The sequence below is a fragment of the Branchiostoma belcheri genome, unplaced genomic scaffold (assembly GCF_001625305.1).
Source record: "Branchiostoma belcheri isolate BF01 breed outbred unplaced genomic scaffold, Haploidv18h27 scaffold1, whole genome shotgun sequence".
Lineage (NCBI taxonomy): Eukaryota > Metazoa > Chordata > Leptocardii > Amphioxiformes > Branchiostomatidae > Branchiostoma > Branchiostoma belcheri.
Window position 1 is genome coordinate 2203861 of NW_017802379.1, and position 20989 is coordinate 2224849.

The window sequence follows — 20989 nt, forward strand, 5'->3', positions numbered from 1 at the left end:
CGTGAATACGGCAGCTCTAGAGTATATGGACCCTGGGAACGTGTTTGACCCAGACTACCCTGGGCAGGGGCTGCAGCCCGTCCATTGGCTAGGACCACACTACAGGCGGAAACGGACATCTTCTATCTCTGATGTGTCCATAGCTTCATCTTTGATGGAAGGTACAGGACCTCCGTTTTTCCTTAAGAAAGTGATAATACATGCATTGTAAATATAGGACAGTACATATTAAAAAGTACCTATTATTAGTAATACTAGTAAGTATCAGAAATTGTACCAAAGACTGTCGAATATATTGTCTCATCCCATATTACATTCTTTTCCAAAGAAATCAAGATTTAAACTTCATCTAGTATCTTTGAAAAATTCACAAACATATAATCACATTTAGTGAACGTTTCAAAAGCGTATGAATGAAAAAAAAATTGTCTTGCCTTTTTTATATTTTCAGAACACAGTTCAACCAGCGCACCGGTAAGTACAACTAATTCTCATTTACAAAATCAACCGACGACATAACAAAAGAAACCAGCAGATTATGTTCTTAGCTGTCATAACTCCTGACATTTCACTATGAGATGGAGACTTAGTGAGCACAAACGGAGTTGGCGTATCTAGCATGAGAAAATACTAGTTACTTTCATTTTCTTTTGTTGTTACTTTACTTTACACTGATTATTTCTTGCTTAATATGTTCACTGGCATTATAAAAACGCCAAGTACGTATTGTAGACTTAATCTCACACAGACACAAGTATCCAATATGGAGTTAGCATTTACAGCATGGGAAAATCTTTGAAACTTGCTCATTATCATTATCCACTTTAGTCGTTGCGCAGTTAGACCTTAGTATATGTTCAGTGACATTAAAGCCGCAGTACATTTCAGACCTAAGCTCACACAGACCAGATCTACAATTAGAGTGGTCGTCTTCTCGTAAAGGAAAGTTTAAACGCCAATTTCGGGATTTGAGTGTTGCATCTGGCATTTTTATCAGGGATCCTGTTAGTCCTTGTTGAGTGGTGATTCTCAAATTGACGCGTATGTATGTATAAGCTTTCTTTTTCTTTTCATTGTGGACATTCGACAATAAAGTAGATTGACTTCCGATAGTCCGACCTGTGGTCGTGGGAAACTTGTATTGGCCTCAGGGTAGTTATTAGGGACGGTTCAGAAATGACAAGGGATGGTGAAATGTTTTTGTGAAAAAGTTTCCACTTTCAGGCCAACATACAGCTAGTGAATTATTTTTACGGTTTCCTGTACATTTATTTCGACTTTTTTGCGTATTTCGTTATTTTTTGATAGAACCACGCATGCACACTAAGCTATTTTCCATCGCCCCATCCATAAATTCTGACCTGTCCCTTATAATTACTAGTAACTCTTTTCTAGTCAAGATTTGATCAGTCTGGAAACAACTTTTGGTAGGGTCTTTTCGTGATGTAAGCATGGCAAACACATATTAAAGTGTAGTACGAGTTTTACCATCATTTTGCAGTGACTTTGGTCAATAAGTGATGAGAGAGATCTAGAAGATATGAACACGCTATATATGTTTATATGAGTTGACTAAAATGGTAGGCTTACTCTTCTTGACAAGTTTCAAGAACAGTAGACACACTTTCAAACCTAAAACTTGACAAGTTTCAAGAACAGTAGGCACACTTTCAAACCTAAAACTTGACAAGTTTCAAGAACAGTAGGCACAGTGACACTTTCAAACCTAAAACTTGACAAGTTTCAAGAACAGTAGGCACACTTTCAAACCTAAAACTTGACAAGTTTCAAGAACAGTAGGCACACTTTCAAACCTAAAACTTGACAAGTTTCGTCAAGAACAGTAGGCACACTTTCAAACCTAAAACTTTTGCCTCGTTTTCCACAAGCAAAAAACTCTTCCCACACCGGGAATCGAACCCGGGCCTTGGCGGTGAGAGCGCCAAATCCTAACCACTAGACCATATGGGACTTCATGATTAGTTTACGTAAGGCTTTGCTTAGAACTTAGCTCTTTGGTTGACAGTATATATCATTCAATAAGATATGCATGGGTGGATTTTCAGAATGTTTAAGGATGACGTAATGATACATACTGAAACCAATCTGAATTCAACACATCAGATGTCCATTGGGAAGTTACATGCGCCACCTAACGGAATTTGTAGTTACTGTATTTTCTTGTAAGATACCATAAACCCGTGTTATACGTTCAAGAAATGGTCTGATATTTGGGTATTTAGTTTCTGTTATTTTATTCAAAATAGTATCTTCGTGGTATAAGACGAGGACCTGCAAAACAATGTCAACAAGTCAATGCAAATATCTTGAATCTCTGATAGATGCCGCCACGCCCATTTCCAAATAAAAAGGCATACATCTATACATAGATCTAGAATTTAGGCGTGGCTAGCTGAGTGTATCTTTTGTTTATCAAACAGGCAAATTGGGACAAAGTGTTTATAAAATAGCACACGAATGCTTTTAAGCCAGGCTATTCAACTGCATGGGTTCTACATATTGCCGGGCAACTACATACGATAACAGTATCAAGTGACGTCAAAACTGTCTCTAGAGGACAGCACGAATTTCAGAAACCTTTTGTCATCAGTTTCACAATGACGTTGATCATGACCTTGACACACCTTTCAGGAGGACTCCCCCACCCGGCGGGGTCGGAGGTCACACCGAGAGGATTCTGGGAACGCCACAGATACCAGCTCTATCGCCAGCGAGCAGGAATTCCAGGTGAGTCGATATTACAGACAAATGTTACCTGTACATTTAAGACGCTAGAACAGAGGCAGTTAGTTGCCAATATGTTAAATTGAGAGGAGGGCGAAGATTATGAAATGTAGAGTCACTGACGTAAAATGGAACATTGTTTTCTTGAGCGGACACCTGTTTGCTGTTGATATAACTGACCACAGTTACGTAGTAGCCAGCAAAACAAGGGACATTCCTTTAGCTTTGCGTACACAACGTAATACTTAATGATACAAAGCCGTTAACACTAAGAAATGTGGAGTCTTTTCATAGATACATACGTAGGTTTATGTGTGTTGTCCTTTCCTTGAACAAACTGGATTTGATTACAAAGACACGGTGAATGACCGCATCAATAGTTAATTAAAGCGCTAATGGTCTGAGTACAGTTCTTCTGATGGTATCATTTCTCTCACTAAATATTCTTGAGATTTACGAATTCTTTTCACGTTGATATTGTTGTGAACATATGGCTATACCTGAGTGCAACTCAAAATAAACATAATCCAGCGCTAGCTGTCTGTCTAGCTTTGGTTGTTAAGAAACAGTAAAAATATTTTGCTCAAAAGGCCGACATTTTTTAAACAATATGTATTCTTCAAATGACATATGACAAGATAATGCTGCCATAATTTTTGGTACGATCGCCCTCTTACATTATATTGTGGCTAAAGCAACAGCCGATCCGGATGTGTTCTTTGCTCGGCAGGCCAGCAGTCTAATGTTTCTCTAAACCAGGCCATGCGCGAAGACACCTGTTGTTCTAAACCTGTTGTTTTAAACAAGGGCGTATAGAATAACGGGCTCACGTTTCTTGGCTGTGCATGTAGTTCTGATTTCTGTTACACGACTGAAATGTAGTTGCATTATACATTAAAATTCTTAACCCTAATATCATAGACGGGCATAATTCCTATTACAATTTCGTCAACTTAAAGAGTAAGTTAGAAGAACACACACAGTTAAATTCAAACGTTGCTTCAAATATTAATGCTAAGCCAGACGACATCTCACACTATATTGTTTCTTGTACGATGACTCAATGGCAATATGTACAATATTTTCATCAGTAGACTGCCTATATTTTGCGTCCTTGACAACACCTTGTCACAATTATTGCGGTGAAATTTAGCGTAACAGTCCCGCGAACTTTGGCCTTTGTCGTCCCCCCTGGGACCGAACTGTTGTCATCGGTAATCAACCACTGATAAATATTGCATGGAGTACTTCAGCCGTAAAAACATTTTGATATTTCAAAAGAAACGTTTGTAACCGATATCATTGACCAATTGTGGCAGAATAAAATGGCTTTAAACCATTTCTTAGGTTGCTTTACTTGATCATGATGCTGTATTTGATGTTTACAGATAAATCTGTTAATCTGATAATGGATGATCAAGGAGCTTCTATCACATTTGAGCTATCGGCAGTATAGGAAAATATATACCATTACGTTTCTTTTCATATATAATTTCTCCCTATGTGCACAAAGTCATCATAAGTTGTGGATAGCTTTCCGTTGATAAAAGCTTGCATCATACCATTGAGGCATTTAATTAGTATCTAGGAGATGATATATGTCCTTGTTCTTAAAATGTACAACCCCCTTTCATCAACAGAAATTATCTGGAATAAGTCTTCCTGATTCTGCACTCACTGATTCATGGCATCCGATCCTTAGCTTCGTGATATTAACACTTACACTATGTATACAAAATGTATGTATAACAAGGCTTTAATGTTTGAAATAGTACCTTTCTTTTCTTATTAGACGTATAGAAAGAACTGATGAGCACGAAATAAATGCTCGGCGTTTTACATTATATCCTCTAACGCCGCCTCCCCCCCCCCCCCCCCCCCGTAGTGGGACGAGCGTCTGGCGGCTCTGTCCCCCACACTAGCGGCAGAGGCTCGGGAGGTCCGCAGTCATGAAGAGATAGGACTGGACTTTAACTTTGGCGTGAGTGGAAACTTGAATTATACTCTTATTATGATCGATATGGTTATTACACAATTGTTTTTAATAATTAGTCAGATTCGAATAACTGTTTTTGATGAAAATGTCAACTTAATTCACAGTAAAGGTTTTTTTTAAATTACGTATCTTACCCATACATGCCTATGTTCCAGGTCCCTGTCATTGATGATGTGAATCCCAAAGACGAGAGAACAAAGAAGCCCAAGGTGAGCATTCGATAACCTTATCTTATATATGGTACGACACGTTTGTGTACATGTAAAGATTCATAACTAGATTTCAATGTTCTAGTTCTACGTAGCATTTCTATATTCATCCCAAAGTAAGTCTTTCATAAAAAAAAAACTTTTCGCTAGTTCCGTATATTCGTGACGGTGCTAGTGCTGCCTGCTGTTGCCAAACAAAACTGTAATTCAAGTTCCCATAGATTTATTGATACTTTGAAAGAGTACTCTTCAGTCCAACCCTGTTTATGTCTGTTTACACCGTGTACTTGATAGAGGCACCGATGTACGTCTTGTTCAAACTATCTAAAGGTCAAGTGGAGGGTGTTTGGGGCTTCTGGAACGTTGCCATGGTCACCGTCTTTCAAAGTCAAAGCGGCGGGCCGCATTTAAAATGTCAGACATCTCTGTAGTTACCCTTGAACTCCAGCCGAACTACAACGAAGTCTTGCATATCTAAAACCATTTAGAGATGGGTACAAATACTCGCGGATAACGTTTAGGCTATCAGGAAGTAGAAAATATGAATAGAATTGTGTGAACAAATTTCCTTTACCTACAGTAGCATTACTTTTATATATTGGGGCTCTCGTCCTTTTCGTAGGTAAATCAAATAAAGTTGTCTTTCTTGAGCAAAGCTATTGAGAGAGAGAGTAGAACCAACTCTGGATCCGAATCGATTATGCAAAAGCACCTCATATGTCTACTGTAGACGTAGACTGAATCTTAAACAGACATTTAGGGAAAAGGAACGAGGAGAATTATTCGTCTCACGGAGACACTTCAGCCGGCGAACGCGGCATTTGTCTGCCCCGACCACCCTCTAACTCTCCTGTGGCGTGCTATGAATTATTCCGGGCAGCGTGTTGGTATGAAGGCTCCGTCAGGTAGGATAGTCCGTGCCTGTTTCTGTTAGAGCGACATCTGGGAAGGCGAAACATCTGGTAGTAAAAGTCTTTGAAGAAGCGGAGGCTCAGGTACGGTGACCTAAACCATAATTATAGTTGTCCTTGGTGCATGTATTAAGGTTTACCGTGAATGCAATTCTTCTTTAATGATGGTCTGTAGCAAACGCTCTTCATGAGGCTTCGGTTTCAGCCCAAGTGCCTGTCACAGTACTGTAAGTGCAGGAAGGGGGGGGGGGGTATTTGATGTTTATTAACAGGTTGAATTATGTTGTAAAAGCGTACGTGGTTGTTGCTAGTACAATGTATTATTTTCTCACGCTTTATACAGTGTTGGTCAGACTCACTCTAATATCCTTCCATATTGTGAGCATATGCATATGCACATGTAAATCATCGTTCTTTAGTATGCCTTTTGATTTAGTCCTCGTTGGTGAAAACCAGACGAATATATAGATTTTTTTCCTGAAACGCATTCGTTTCGTTCGGCAAATATTTACCGTTACAATATAGCTTTGACTTTGTTTGGATCAATATTTAGGTTTAGCAATTAGCTTAGCTATTCTTCCAGTGGTCTGTTACTTATGTAATGTTGGGCATACGTTATGCTGCACCATGACTGCTGAAAACTTCCAGCCTGTGATAAAAGATGCCTTACGATCCGTTAGACCTTGAAGCTCCGTGAAGCGCCTGAATAAGTGCTTAGAACAGTCAGGAAATATTTCCGAGTCACGCCCGATCTCAGCCACGGCGAAGTGAACGTGCCTGGCGATACGCGAGTCGAGTTATTAGTGGATTTCATCGCAGGAATCTAACTGCATTATACAATTGTGCTGAGAATTCAGAATAAAGGCAACCTGAGTGCCATGTCGTTTCTTGCATAAAAGAAAAGGTAAGATTCTTGATTCCTGGTCTTTCTCCAAAACAGCACTATGCTACTCAAAGCACCTGTGATAGTGGAGACGATTCTGCAGAAGAATTACATGTGACGTCAGAATCTTTGGTCCAGTAGGTTAAGTGCTGGTTTTGAATGTGGTGTCTATAGGGTCAGAGGTTCTATTCTACGTCATGGTCAAAGCAAAGACTGCAAATAAAAAACAACTGGCTTTATTTCATATTGCACCAAATGACGTGGACATCTAAATGATGGTGAGAAAGGATTTACGTTGTGCTTGAGATGTTTTACCCTTCAAAGAACTGTATATGTTTCTCTTCTCCAGAGATCCCGGTCCTTGTTGTTCGGAAAGAAGTCAGAGCAGAAGTTGAGGAGACAGGGGTCACTACCGGTCAAACCTGGGGAGAAGCGACCAAGTGCCAAGGTAGGAGAGCGCATGTGTAGGAACAGTACTAATAAAGCACTACATGATACACTTTTGGGGCCAAAAAAAAGCTTGCTCGGAACCGGTGAGTGAAAGTTGGCCAAAGGTGAAAAACATTGATAATGGTTAGCTTAATAGAAAATATACTAGTAGCTTTTGGTTACACTTGGCGACCACGGTGTTTAAACGGGCCGTCACTGCCTTGAGTATAGAAAAGGGGCATACTTATATTATGACAGCCAAAATATAAAATTTGCACTCTATACCAGTACATGATTATACATCTGATTCGTGTTTCAAACAAACACAAATTTTAAGCAGGGTTATTTTCTACTGACACTATTTCCACTCACGGTGATCCATACAACAGTCGGGGATCCGGAGGAGATTTTCGCTGCTGGGGGGCAAAAAGCCGTCCCGGGCGTCCTTGTATTTAGCCCCTCCCGAGGGGTCAGAGGTCAATGACGGGGATAACGAGTCCGAAGACCAGGTACCATATATGGTAGTCATGGTACCCCGACAGTCGGCGATGTTGTCACTGCACACAGGCCTAGGGGGCGCTTTTAGAACACGGAAACATGGCATGGCATACACGTGATGTGGTTAAAGTGAACTTTCTTGTAGACATAGAGCACATGGTGTGTATCAGCGGCTGCGTACCGGACACTTCTTTCAGCCTACCACACAGTTGCACCGAATAAAAATCCATTAAAGTAGAACACATTAGGCACGTGCACTGAACAAAACTACAAAGATCCTTCTCACAATACTTTCGTGCAGTGGCAAAACTCATTCGTGAGAGCACACAATGTCCAACAGCACGGATGAACTCAGTAGTGCAAACACCTGCACAACTTTCCCTCTTCCTACAAATCACTGCGCACTACGTATACTGTGACAGCACATTCCGTGTACGTCAAACTTCTTTAATACAAAGTTTACAAACTAACCACTCAGTACTAACATAGGGATAACTTGTGGTGAATCTGTACAGGCCTGGGACCTAACACGCCCCCTGCCCACCAGCGCCACTGCTGAAGACCAACAACGCTCGGACCCGGTAACACTAACACGTTCTCATGTCAGTTTGCCCACACAAGTTCTGTTGCAGTGCACATATTTCACCATTTTTGTTCCTAGTTTTTAGGCACCATGTGGGGAGTTTATGTTGATCAGCATGGACGTGAATCTTACGTCTTTTTTACAGGACCCAGTCTTTTTAGTAGCATGGATACCTTACCCCTTCTTTTGTTTTGTTTTGTTTCACACACATACGCCCTTTGTAGATCCTTTCACTGTGATGTTGCATTCAAAGACTTTTTTCGTGATGCAAGAACTTAAAATATCTTGCGCGTATGGTATCTGTCAGAAAATTCAAACGCGGTTAACTGTTATAATTATAACCTGGTCATCAGATGCTGTTCTTGCTGGCTGATGCCTTGAGTATTATCGTCGCAAAGAAAGGTACCGCTGAGAGTTGCAGATTGACCATCTACTCTTATTGCGGTCACTAAGAATGCTTACTAAAATGCGTGTTACGTTTCCCTCAGTCCTTGAGTGCGCTAAACTTGGCAGACGGTGGTGAGTTTGAAGACATCTTGGAAGAAGGCATGGGGGAGTTCTTAGCGGACTACAGTTTCGACACCTTCGCCCTGCGTCACTTCCAGGGCGGGAAAAACCACGCCTTCACCAAGGAACAACTCAAGCAGCCCCTGCTCAAGCTGAAATCTGAGGATGACCAACAGGTTGGTGACTAGGGTGGGGAAAAATCGAATCTGAAAATTTTGCCAGGTACCTACGACCGCCACTTTAACAAAAATCGTGTTACGGAGGCCATCTAAAATGTCAGTTGTGTTCTGTTTATTGTTGGGGTGTAATAGATGTTTGTTCCGTCAGGCGGCGCTGGAGGTGTGGGTCACCATACAGAAGTTCATGGGAGACGTGGCAGACACCGACGTCGTCGAGTTTATGTCCAGCAAAAAGGTTTGTAAACGAAAATGTACAAAATACGACTGTTTTACGTTTAGATAACTAGCTTTGATACATGTCTGTGGCATGCTGGTCGGTAAGAACAGTTGGGAACTGTCCAGGTGCTGAAATGCCTTCCAATCCATTCAAATGTTTTTTTTTTCTAGCTGTACACAGAAAGATATTGTAAATTTTTCGTAGAACCAACTCGAGAATACGTAACTGCAATATTGTAACTGCAATACGTAACTGCATATATTGTAAACACCACTTACTTTCATCTCTAAATCATAATGTGTTTGCAGCCTCCAATTAAACGAAGAATGAGTTTCAAGGAGTTCGGGGCGAAAATCACCGGTAAGAAGACGTCAAAGTATGACCTTTCGACGGAAAATGCCGCCAAAGACGCTGCTGTCAGCAACGAGGTGGCACAACCGGAGGTCCTGCCGCCAACTTCGGGTGTCGAAAAGGTCGCGTTCATCACTGGATATGGAATCTACAGCAAAGCACTCAGGTACGCCTTCATGCGGAGCTGTCCATTACTGCAATATATACTAATACAAGCTGGTGGTAAACTAATGCAGTACAATTTCTTGTATACACTGTCCAACATTCAGTGTCTTGCCTGATACAACCTAGCCTGGGTGCCATCCCCAGTAGTATATTCGCCAGCTCTATAACAGTTATAGAGCTGGCGAATATACTACTGGGGATGGCACCCAGGCTAGATACAACCTTAATGCTAGAAAATCATGGATAGAATAAATAGGGCCAAGAAATTCATTGGTTGCACGCAGTGTTACATTGGCAGTTAGAATTTAAGATTTAAGTCGAATTTGTGTAAGCATGCACAGCTGACAGACATGATGTGAAGGAGATCCCCATTCCTGTGCTCCCCTAGGGATGAGATCTACTCCCAGCTGATGAAACAGTTAACAGACAACCCTTCTGAGCGGAGCCGGGACAGAGGATGGTTCCTGTTGGCGCTGTGTGCCGGCTGTTTCGCACCCTCCAATCTGGTGAGACTCAAGTCACATTTGTCAGTTTTATTGGCTTAGCTTTTGCTTTTATTACCATCAGCAATGAAATAAGCCGGAGTCACGAGTCGCCATGGCTAGCTTAGCTTTAACTTTGGACAAGTTTCCTTGGCTTAGCATCTACCAGTCACTTGTTTCAGACATTTTGGCTCAGACTTCAGCTGCATTCATCGGAGTGTGATGTTCCACTCCTTGCCACATGTTGGCATTGCATGCAGCAAAGAAGATGCAATCCCAAATGTATAATTATCTGTTGCCCATCATCGTTTGACTTTTGTTAATTGCAGGTGACGAAGGTGGTGCGTTACTTCATCAGCAGCCACGCCCCACCAGAGTATAACCTGTACTGTGAGGAGAGACTGCGGAGAACCTGTTCCAACGGCACAAGGAGTCTTCCACCACCTCAACTGGAGTATAATGTCAGTTTTTGAAATTTTATCTTACATCAAAATATAGAACAAAGACAATGTAGTTAGTGATTTCTCACATTGTAGAAATGTAACCTTGTATCAATGCCATGCCAATAATGAAGACTGCAAAGACCCACAGATAACATGGAATTAAGAAGAAATAAAGTTAACGTGATCATGTAATGACAAATGTAACAAAACCAGTAAGTGCAAGTTCAGACCCTCTCTGCCAATTGGGAAGCAAAATGGAGTCAAAAGCATTTGGATTCAGTGTGAGATTGTCTCAGGTAAGTCACTTATATTCTAAGACTTTGAAGAAAAATACATTTGTTTCCAACAGGCTGTGAAGAGAAGACGACCAATCATGGTAGCCGTGACTCTCATGGACGAGCGAGTTGTGAAGGTCGACGTAGATTCAGCTACGACGATCCGCGAGCTCAGGATCCAGCTGTCGGAGAAGATCTCTCTTCTGGATCACTTCGGATTCGCCTTCTACATCACCATGTTTGATCAGGTAAAACTTGTCCAAGTAACAGATCTTTTGTGAAACAAACAGATCATACCAACACAATGTAATAATGCATGCTGTAATGAAGAACACTGGCATACTATCTGAATATCTGAAAATGACAATCATGTGATGCAGTTTTGTCTGACTGTAGACTGTAGACTGCCTTCAAGAAAAAAAAGCATTAACATCTCCATTAACTTTTGAATGTATAATTGGCAACACATAGACCAATGACTGTCTCTTTGATGATTGAATAATCAAGCATATCTATATGGAAACCCCAAGTTTTAAACCCGAAAGATAACGACATGGTATATCTGTTCATCCCGTTGCAGACGATCTCTTTAACCAGCGGCAGTGCCCAGTGGGAGCACCATATCATGGACGCCATATCACATGTGGAACAGACAGGCAGGGACGAAGGCCTGTCAGGGAAAGACGTGCAGTGGGATCTGTTCTTCAGGTACAGATTCAATACCAAACATCACTGTGACAGTACATTTCATCAGTTTTAAACTGAAGTACAGTGCAATGCAATGCAGTGCATTACAGTGAACTACATTGTACACTGTCTTTTTCTTCAAAGACTTAGAATATATGTAAAGCGACTTGCTTGAGACAATCTCACACTGAATCCAAATTTTGTCAGCCATGTATTGATGAGACTATATGTTCTTCCAGAAAAGAGGTATTTGGTCCATGGCATGACCCATACAAGGACCCAGTGGGAACCACACTCATCTACCACCAGCTAGTGGGAGGACTCAAGTATGGAGAGTACAAGTGTCAAGATGTAAGGATGCTTTTTATGATTAATTTTGTTTGTATTGCATATCTGTAATTTTGTACAAAATGTTTCAGATCAGATGGAATAATTGTCAATCCACAAAAACCAGGACTTCAACCTAGCAACAAACACAATACCTTTGAGAAGAAGAAAACAATGAAAATACAGATATCTTCCGCACCTTTCGAGTTCATGTTACAACTTTGCTTCTAATATATGCCTGCAATATTGTAGTACACCAAAAATCAGTTTACGAATGAACTACTGGACTACACATTTTTCTTTGCTCTTACTCTAGGATGCTGAGTTTGCAGAGTTCTCTGCCAGAAGATTCTACATCGAGCATGGCCCCAGCATCTCTGAAGAAGGCCTTATTGAGGTTATACAGAGTTACATCCCAGATAAGCTGCTGAAGAGGCTGGGAGCAGGCTACTGGGTCAACGCTACATTGAACAGTTTCAAGAAGGTACAACAGCTCTTTGCATGTACTAGCATTATCAGCTATTGGTAATAATTCAAGATGCTAGTGCATTAAAAACAAGTACTATCCTAATTTACATGTAATATTTAATGTATGGAGCTTACATACTGGCCTAAAGAGAAGTTTAAAATGCTAAAGAGCATAGTTTGCCATTCATATCTTAGTCTCCATAATCAGTCAATCTTATTGCTCACCATATGCTACCTCAGCAAGACCAGTAGAAAAAGGCTTCCTGTGCAAGCAGGTTATGGTGTAACTCATAAATGACTGCATTAAATCACTGACTAAGACTGCCAAGGTAGCCATGGACAGAACTGCCTGAACTTCTTCCATTATCATCATGTTGGACTGATTCCTCTAACTTGAATAATATTCCAATGGTCCATGTTTCAGCTCTACCCCGATGGTACAACTGTCTCATCTCAGGAGGAGAAGGCTGTACTTGTACGACAGGCCATGGACAAGTGGGCACAGCTCTTTTCAAGGTAGCCAATATGCTCCTTTCTTGAAAATCACAAAGTACGATGCTTGAGAAGCAAGAATACTAGTTGTAGATGAAAGGTCTTAGTACTGCACAGTGTCTAATTGGCAGATAAGGTTAAGTCAAGTGGGGAAATTCATGTTAAGTGCTTTTACAAAGGCCACAAGATCGGTGGCATGGCAGAGTCAAACCCAGGACCTCTTCGTTCTGAGGCAAACACTGTACCGTTACACCACATGACCCCACTCAACTGAACTTTCATTTGGGATTAACCAAAATAAGAACAGCTATTTCTTTGGCTGAAGCAGCATCTGAAGAGGGTATAATCTACAAATATAGTAAGTGTAGGACACTATTTTCATCCCCCAGATTTTATGTGATAAAGAAGATGAGTGGACCAGGCATCACGCTGAAGAGGTCAGCGGTGGCGGCTGTGAACTGGAAGGAGCTGTCAGTCCTGGAGGAGAGCGACTCTGGCCGCGGGACTAAAGTAGCCCTGCTGGTGCCGCTAACAGACGTCAAGTCCGTGTCTAAGAGAAAGTATGTTGGACTCATCACCTTTATTTATTTATTACCCTCGTATCATTGTTTATTTCAGGCTTTTATCAATGCAGTGGTTTGATTAAAAGTTAAAAATTCATTGTTTAAATATTAACCCAGCCTTTTGTGTTGACTTCATGGCTCCTATCATAGCATTTTGGGCTACAAGAGGATGCCTAGACCTGTTTTATTTTCCCTGTTTCATATTTTTTATGAAAAAATCCGAGAACCAACAAATTAAGTTGGTGTGGCCTAAGCATTAAGACTCCTGTCTGTATTTGCCACCTGTCTACTGTGAGCATTTTCATCAGGTCCCTAGAGTGGCTGATGAGAGTGGCGAACCTACGGATTAGACTGTATGAATTGAAAGATGTTGGGATGCCTTCTGAGTCAACATTCTAAACCTTCTAACATGTCTCTTACATTTTTTGCTAAAAAGTGTTTTTACGGTTAGGGGTACCGAGGCCGATGACGAGTTTTCCGTGAAGACCACGCGCGGACCGAAGTTCACCTTCATCATGAACAACGCGGACGAGATTCAGGAAATGCTGCAGGCGTTCGTGGGACGACACATCCTGGAGATCCACCACCCGGTACAACCAACCGGGGAGCACGGTACATTGTCTTTGTGTTGTATCATCTTCTGCCATATGTATGATCCCTCCCCAACCCACAATATCAGGCCAGGTGATCGAAAGAGTCACTTCCTTTAAACTACTCGGGGTCTATATCGCTGCTGACCTGACGTGGGACGCCCACATTGAGTACATGATGAACAGAGCCCGACCTAGAATGTATTACCTCAGTGTTGCTAAGAAGGCGGGGCTCCCGATAGATGTCCTCATGCAGATCTACCTGACTTTCATAAGACCTATTCTTGAATATGCTAGCCCGGTTTGGGGCGGACTTCCCAAACACCTGTCAGACTCACTAGAATCAATCCAGAAGCGCTGCCTCAGGATCATCGGGCTACCTGCTGACGCACTCCCTACCCTAGCAAACAGGCGCGAGAGAGCTACACTGAGAACACTTGAAAGTATCCTAAAGGACAGTACTTCTCCCCTCTGGGGATTCATCACTACCCCCTTGGCCAGTCCCTACAACCTCCGCAGGGGAAGTCGGCATCAGTCAATGAGAAGTAAAAGCAAAAGACATTCAATGTCCTTTATACCACGAGCTTTGAGACTCTACTACAGTAACGACACTCAGTTGTAAAGACTCTATGCCACGAATATTTACATGAACTGCTTAAGCTACGATTGTATAGGGTCTTCTCACGATTTGATTGACTGCCACTTAAAGTACTGAGACTCCATTAGTTGACTAAGCTTATATAACTACATCTTGTTTAATTACTGCTTTTAATGTGATTTTAAATTGTTGCATAATGATTTTAGAATTGTACCTGTTTTAAAATTCAGTCTAAGTCTGTATATCAATTGACTGTAAATAAGCATGCATTTCAGCCGTCAGGCTGCAATATGCTTCTCTGAATAAACCAATTTGAATTTGATGTATCTTCAAATCCGATTGGTCATTTCTATTTGGATGCCAAATCCTGGAGATGCACCACCCTGTTCAACCAACCAAAGAGCATGTTACATACTGGTAGTTAAGAATCTTCTTGTACTATTGAATTTGATTGGTTATTTCAGTTACTCCCGACATAAAGCTTAGCCATCCCCTTTCTTTCACAGGGGAGGAGTCTGCTGCTTAGAGACAGATGATTGACATCACCGTGGAGACATCACCATGGAGACAGACTTGCTGCTATATGCTGGATAATCAGGTTATTTTCTGGATCAACATCTTCTATCTTTGCTGCCAGAAGTGCACTAAACTTGTTTAGCATTGAATACAGAAACTTAAAGGCTAAATGCACCAGAGTACAAAATAATCATGTACGTGAAGCCTAACTAAATATTCACGCTCAAGACTTCTTTTTGCCACATTTTGCGGCCATGTTGCATTGACAGAGCTGTTGGAAAAGGAAACCCTGTATGCAGTAAATATCGCACATGTATAATGCTATGCAAAGCATGCCATCATTTTTGTATGTATTATGACAGGGAACCATATTTTTTGAAAAACATATTTGGTGCTGTATTATCCTGATTATTATGCTTAGTTACATGATTGTTGTCATCATATTGATGGTCCTCGACATATGTTCAGTTGGTATAGATTCAAGTTGTTATATAAAGAGGCTTGTGATATTTCTATTCGGTCAGTATTTTAAAAATGCAATTGGTGGTGTACTATAACATGTTATGCAGTTAATAAAATGTATTTGTATATTTATGGTGTATTTTATTATTTATCTATATTCTACACCCAAGCGTGTTTAATTTGCACAATTATTTGGTGGCAATGGATGTAAAGAACTTGTGTCTTGTCAGTGATTATGTTTTAATCATGGTAATATCATTTTTCCTGTTAATCAAACCTGTGTAGTTGGTATAAATTATTTAGTATTTGGGAAGGTGCAAATGTTGCTACTTTCGGTGCATAGAAAATGTATATTAGCTTATTATACATTTCACAGTTATTGTTGCTCTTTTTGTAAAATGTAACTGGTGACGATCTATTTAACTAGTATATTACTATTACCATGAACCATGTTGCTTAAGGCTTAGAAACTTAAGAAAATTGGGCTGAGTATTCAAAATATCTTGAATGGAGACTGATTCTGTTCCATGAGTTTTCATTTCCATGTAATACATGTATGTTGCAATGAATACAATGTCATGACGGATGAATCAAATTCTCTATTTGTATTTTTTGTTCTATCCAACATCATACTTTACACATGTATGTACTTCAAACTCTAGTGAAGTTAACTTCAGATATAATGTCACATTGTAGTTTCCTCTCATAAATGGCTTCAACTGATTTCTCTCTGTTTCCACCTTTTATAGGCCATCATGAACAATACAGTAAGTGCTCTTCATACTGTATGCTTTCCATGTTACAGTTTCTCTACATGCCTATATTGCTACAATACTACTCATCTATGTTAGAAAAATACACAAAAGTTACTTTTGCCAGTAAAAAAATACCAGAAACTCTTTGCAACGAAGTACCAGTGAACCTTTGTGCGGAGAAGCAATCTCATGAAACACGTCAAGTAGAAACGTACACTTTACAAGTACATGTACTTAGTTGGTACAACAATATGTGGTAACTTGAACTTAAAACTAGCTATCCAACTAAAATGGTATTCAAACACAAAAGCTGAATGCCAGTATCAAAAAGTCAAACAAAACAAGTACATCTGTTTTTTTTCAGTATGGCAACTGACAAAGCACACAGTACTGCATGCAGTACAACAGTATGATACTAGAAGTCCTTCCAAATTTGGCACACATTATATTAGAGACTGTGTATAACAGCCTCCAGTTTAATTCTATAGCACTAAACCTTTGGGGCTGTCCCTTTCCCCCCAAGATCAGTGTCTGATAGAATCATTGGCAATTTTGTAAAGGACTGTGGCAAGGGAATGGCTTTGACTTGAGTTTTCTTTCTGTCTGAACTGACCTCATCTAGGCTCCCCCAGAAGTCTTCTTTCTCACTCGCAGTTGCTTGTCTGCTCCCTGTGTGACATAGTGACATGTTTGTTACATTTGCATTCTTGTACTGAAATATAAGGAAAATTTACAGTTGAAGCAGTTTGCAGCAAAATGAAATAATTAAGTTTCAGCAGTATGTCAAATTCACACATCTTTGATGTAAATGAGCACTACACTAGTAAAAGTTACTACAAGGCTCTCTATATCCAACACTAAATTTTCTTCATTGTCTCCATTTGATGGACAGAAGCTACTTGTTAAGCACCAAGGAATCCAGAAGGATTGGGACAAAATCCCCCGTGAAAGCTTATTATCAGGTGAAGTGCTTTCTTAGGGTTAAATTTCAAAAGGCTTCATTCTAATTTTGTGGACCTACCAGTAAACTTCTGTTCATGAACTGGAGATGCTGGACAAGCCCTGAAAGGCAAAGAAGACTTAAATATCTTACCCCCCCCTCCCCGGTATAGTTAAGACAACATCAAACCCAGACTGACCATCTGCCGTGTGGTGACCTCCAGGCCCAGCCCCAGGGCCGTGTGTTGGATACAGTCTCTCTCTGCTGATGTCAGCTTCTCCAGGGGGAAAGTCATCTCTGGCAGGCCAGCATCCTCACAAAATGAGCTGTGGACACAAATTTTTAATTCTTAGGCTTTGAGTTTGATCATATCTGCTGTGACTTAACAATTGCATTTAATTTAGTATTTCATATATCATTTGACAGCTTAATAATATTTATTGATACCCTGGTACCCTGTTTGATGAATGAACAACCATAACAGATGGGGAACTACACAGTAATTGGAAATCGTAATAAACAAGCTTTCGATTGATAATAATCAATCACTACAAGGCCACACCGATTTAATTTTATGGATGACATCCGCGCGCGCATTGATTTTCGCCCGATCTCAAGAAAAAAAAAAAAAGATCACGTATTCCGAGGCTCTGGCCTGGCTTTAGGCCTGGGTAGTGCATGGTGGTGATAACTCTGGTTGACGGCAGCCAGGCTACCGAAGCTCCAAGACTCAAGAACTCAGTACATACGTACAGCAGTGTCGATTCATATATTCCGCAAAAATCCAGCATGTGTCGGCCTGTCGTATACGTCGCTATGTAATGCGCCAAATTCACAATACCAGGTTTGTATTCCTGTGGTTTTGTAGCATTTTTATTTTTGGCCGGATTTTTATTTTTTTCGCCCGCGCGCACTAGTTTGGGGGTCTTCAGAGGATGTCATCCATAAAATTAAATCGGTGTGGCCCAACTAGGCATTTATCTAAAGAAGACCAGGTCCTGATGTTGACTTGGCATTTCCTGAGCTTTTGCTACCAATGGTCTTTGTAAGGTTTTAACTTAAAAGTCTTACAGCATGGTTAGTACATGCCATTTGTACAATGTATGTAGCAATAGATGCCATGCATTGTACCTTGTATAACTGTTGTGCAAGAAAGTTTAGCACAATGTCATGCAGTAATAACATAGGAGATGATCTAGAAGATTCTTCTTGCAAAGCTCATGGCAAAGCCATCTGCTTGCCTAAATTCATGGACACTTTAATACAGGATCTGAATCATCTCTACCACTAGCATCAGCTGGAACTCTCAGACTTACTAATCACTGTTACTGTTCTTTCTTTGAATTGCCGCTTCAGACTTGATGAAGCTATTCATACTAGATGTACAATGTATATGAATGGTTTATTTAAAAAAAATACAAAAACATTGGCACAAACATTGCAGCCTGAATAGTGTGTTTTGACATTACAATTTGGATTTAGACATGCTTTATTTACAAGTAAAACACGAAAGAGCAAAAATGTTCTATACAATATCTGCAAGTAATAACTGTCGTGTTTCTACAAGTTCATACCACAAAATCTTATCTAAGCTATAATCTTATATAAATACTGAGCTAAAGTCCCGCAAGGGACACCCAGTGTTCAGAAGATGACTTTTGAGTTACTGTTCCCTAGGGCACTAAAAATACCATTATATATAATAATCTTTTTGTTTGCATGCCACAGATATTAGGGATGCATTAGTTGCCTACATATGATCTCAACACTACAACAGACACTGCATGTGTTTTTCACAGTGCATGCAGAGTGCAATAGTTAGTAACCATGATTATACAATAATGCAGCTGATTAAGTTTGCATTGTTATCTAGGCAGGTATTGGCAACAGCCCATCATGTTAGAAGCATTGAAATCTTTTCAAGGCAATTAATCATGATATTGTACAGTGTCACATCATTCTGTGTTGCCCATGGTAACAGCCTACACGAGTCTTACTGAGCAAGCGCTGTCGTGATTATTCCTAGGAAGCTTCACGACCAGGTGCAGCTTCATAATTGCTCTAGCCATCTTGCCCAGGCAAACAAACTACAGTAGAGTAAATGTCCACAGCTTGGAAATCTCACCTCAGACCAAAATCAGCTCCAGCATGTTCAACAACACCTCCGACCCAAGGATGCTCCCTGAGACATCTGTTTCTGACTTCAGAAGTTTACTGCTACAAATGGCATCTACAGAACAATACGGTATCCCTCGCACAAGCCCACCAAGCCTGCTCCATGTACGAGGACCTTGTGAGGTTGGGGACAGGTACTGACGTTGTCTTCTGGCTGATGGGACTTCTCATCTTCATCTGTAACGCTCCCGTGCTCCTGGGAATCATCACAACAAAAGAACTCCACAGACCAATCCACATCTACCTGGCAAATCTGGCCGTCACAGATGTTTTTGCAGGCATCGGACTTCTGTACCGCACAGTTGGTCATGTCGGACTCAATGCAATTGATAACTACAAGTTGATCATAACGTTTATCAACTTAACCATATTTACTCAGATGATATCAGCATCAGCTCTGTCCCTATTGTCTATTGACGCCTATGTTGCCATATCGCATCCCCTATTCTTCCACATCCACGCCGACAGTGCCAAACTGCGCGCAGGTGTGGCTCTGACTGTTTCCTGGATTGTCTTCTCCTTGCTTGCCTTCTCACCAAGTATGGGCTGGAATTGTCTTCACATGCAAACCCTAACCACCAATATCTGCATTTCATGGTACCCTCTGGCCTTTGTAATCACTTGTGCATCCATACTGTTTTTGCTGTGCATTGTCATGCTGTTCACAAATATAAGTGTGTATACAGCAATCAGACAGCGGGCAAAGAGAAGGCTTGAACAGACAGTGAACCAAAATGCACAAAACAACACTGCACAAGAAGAGGCCAACAGGAAGTTTGAAGAAATGGTGTACAAGGCAAGGACTGTGATGATTCATGTAGCGGTGGCATTCGTCTGCTGGCTGTTACCCCTTCTGTCTGTTGCAGCCTGCAAAATTATCCCAGATATTTGCTATAGGAGCAGTCTTTTCTTTGCGGGGTTTTGTCTGAACTCACTCATTAATCCGATAGCAACAATCATCCGCACACCAGACTTGAGGAATACAATTCGGCAGAAACTGACAGGCATCCACCAGACAATTGTCACCCTGATACGGGGAAGCAGTGTGAACCCACAGGAACAACAGGCTGGAACAGAAGATGTCCCTAATCTACAGGAAGGTCCTGCACCCGGAGAGGAACAAAACACACCACATCTGGCTCCAGATGAACAGTCTGCAGTGGAAAACTGTGACCACATCATCCATGATGCCCACGGAGTGACAGGACCAGAAAGATCACACAGAGGGCAACGAACAAAAGATCTTGCCCTGGTGGAGATGGACTGAAATGATTCAGAACTGCTTAAAAACTGTAGAAACAACTAGCACTCCATGGACAACAATGGCAGCACCAATGGAACAACAAAGGCAAGTACACATGCAATGTACAAGTATACTGTAACATATTTCGTGGATCAATGGCATGTAAATACTTTTAATCTTCAGAATTGTTCAAATTTGTGACACTGTGAAATGTAATTTTGTATATATAATTCATCTATAATATTTCCAACAGCTGCTGTAAAATCAAGTCCTTAAAATAGTACTAGTACTAGAAGTAAA

General features: G+C 40.8%; 2 protein-coding genes, 1 non-coding gene and 1 pseudogene across 4 annotated transcripts in view; 2 read left to right on the top strand and 2 right to left on the bottom strand.

Moving 5' to 3' along the window:
* LOC109466570 (myosin-VIIa-like) lies at positions 1-15674 on the top strand. The gene is made up of 19 exons (XM_019764304.1): positions 1-161; positions 452-474; positions 2653-2748; positions 4631-4726; positions 4897-4950; positions 7094-7192; positions 8743-8937; positions 9089-9175; positions 9466-9674; positions 10062-10179; positions 10485-10616; positions 10948-11121; positions 11454-11581; positions 11800-11911; positions 12204-12371; positions 12780-12871; positions 13237-13407; positions 13862-14022; positions 15105-15674. The coding sequence occupies exons 1-19, from the start codon at positions 26-28 to the stop codon at positions 15122-15124; spliced, it is 2271 nt and encodes a 756-aa protein (XP_019619863.1). The 5' UTR covers positions 1-25; the 3' UTR covers positions 15125-15674.
* Positions 1900-1971, bottom strand: Trnae-cuc. Its single transcript has one exon. It is a non-coding gene; the product is annotated as a tRNA-Glu (tRNA).
* The window catches only part of LOC109466581 (inactive peptidyl-prolyl cis-trans isomerase FKBP6-like), a 17699-nt gene continuing 11672 nt past the window's right edge, over positions 14963-20989 (bottom strand). Inside the window, exons 13-15 of one of the 2 annotated variants that reach the window (XM_019764323.1) lie at positions 17471-17597; positions 16945-17000; positions 14963-14981 (exon numbers count right to left, since the gene is read on the bottom strand). In XM_019764323.1, coding sequence (XP_019619882.1) covers positions 16950-17000; positions 17471-17597 — 178 coding nt within the window. In that variant the 3' untranslated portion in view covers positions 14963-14981; positions 16945-16949. Of the gene's footprint in view, positions 14982-16521; positions 17001-17470; positions 17598-20989 lie in introns of those variants that run through there. The other variant, XM_019764315.1, reaches the window with a different exon arrangement.
* Positions 19297-20768, top strand: LOC109466610 (annotated as a pseudogene).

What these genes read in the sequence shown, in the direction of transcription:
- LOC109466570 (XM_019764304.1), top strand. Translation starts at nt 26, where the DNA reads ATGGACCCTGGGAACGTGTTTGACCCAGACTACCCTGGGCAGGGGCTG. An exon ending in ACAGTTCAACCAGCGCACCG is followed by an intron (nt 475 to 2,652) that starts GTAAGTACAACT and finishes CACACCTTTCAG; the next exon opens with GAGGACTCCCCCACCCGGCG. An exon ending in AATCTGAGGATGACCAACAG is followed by an intron (nt 8,938 to 9,088) that starts GTTGGTGACTAG and finishes TTGTTCCGTCAG; the next exon opens with GCGGCGCTGGAGGTGTGGGT.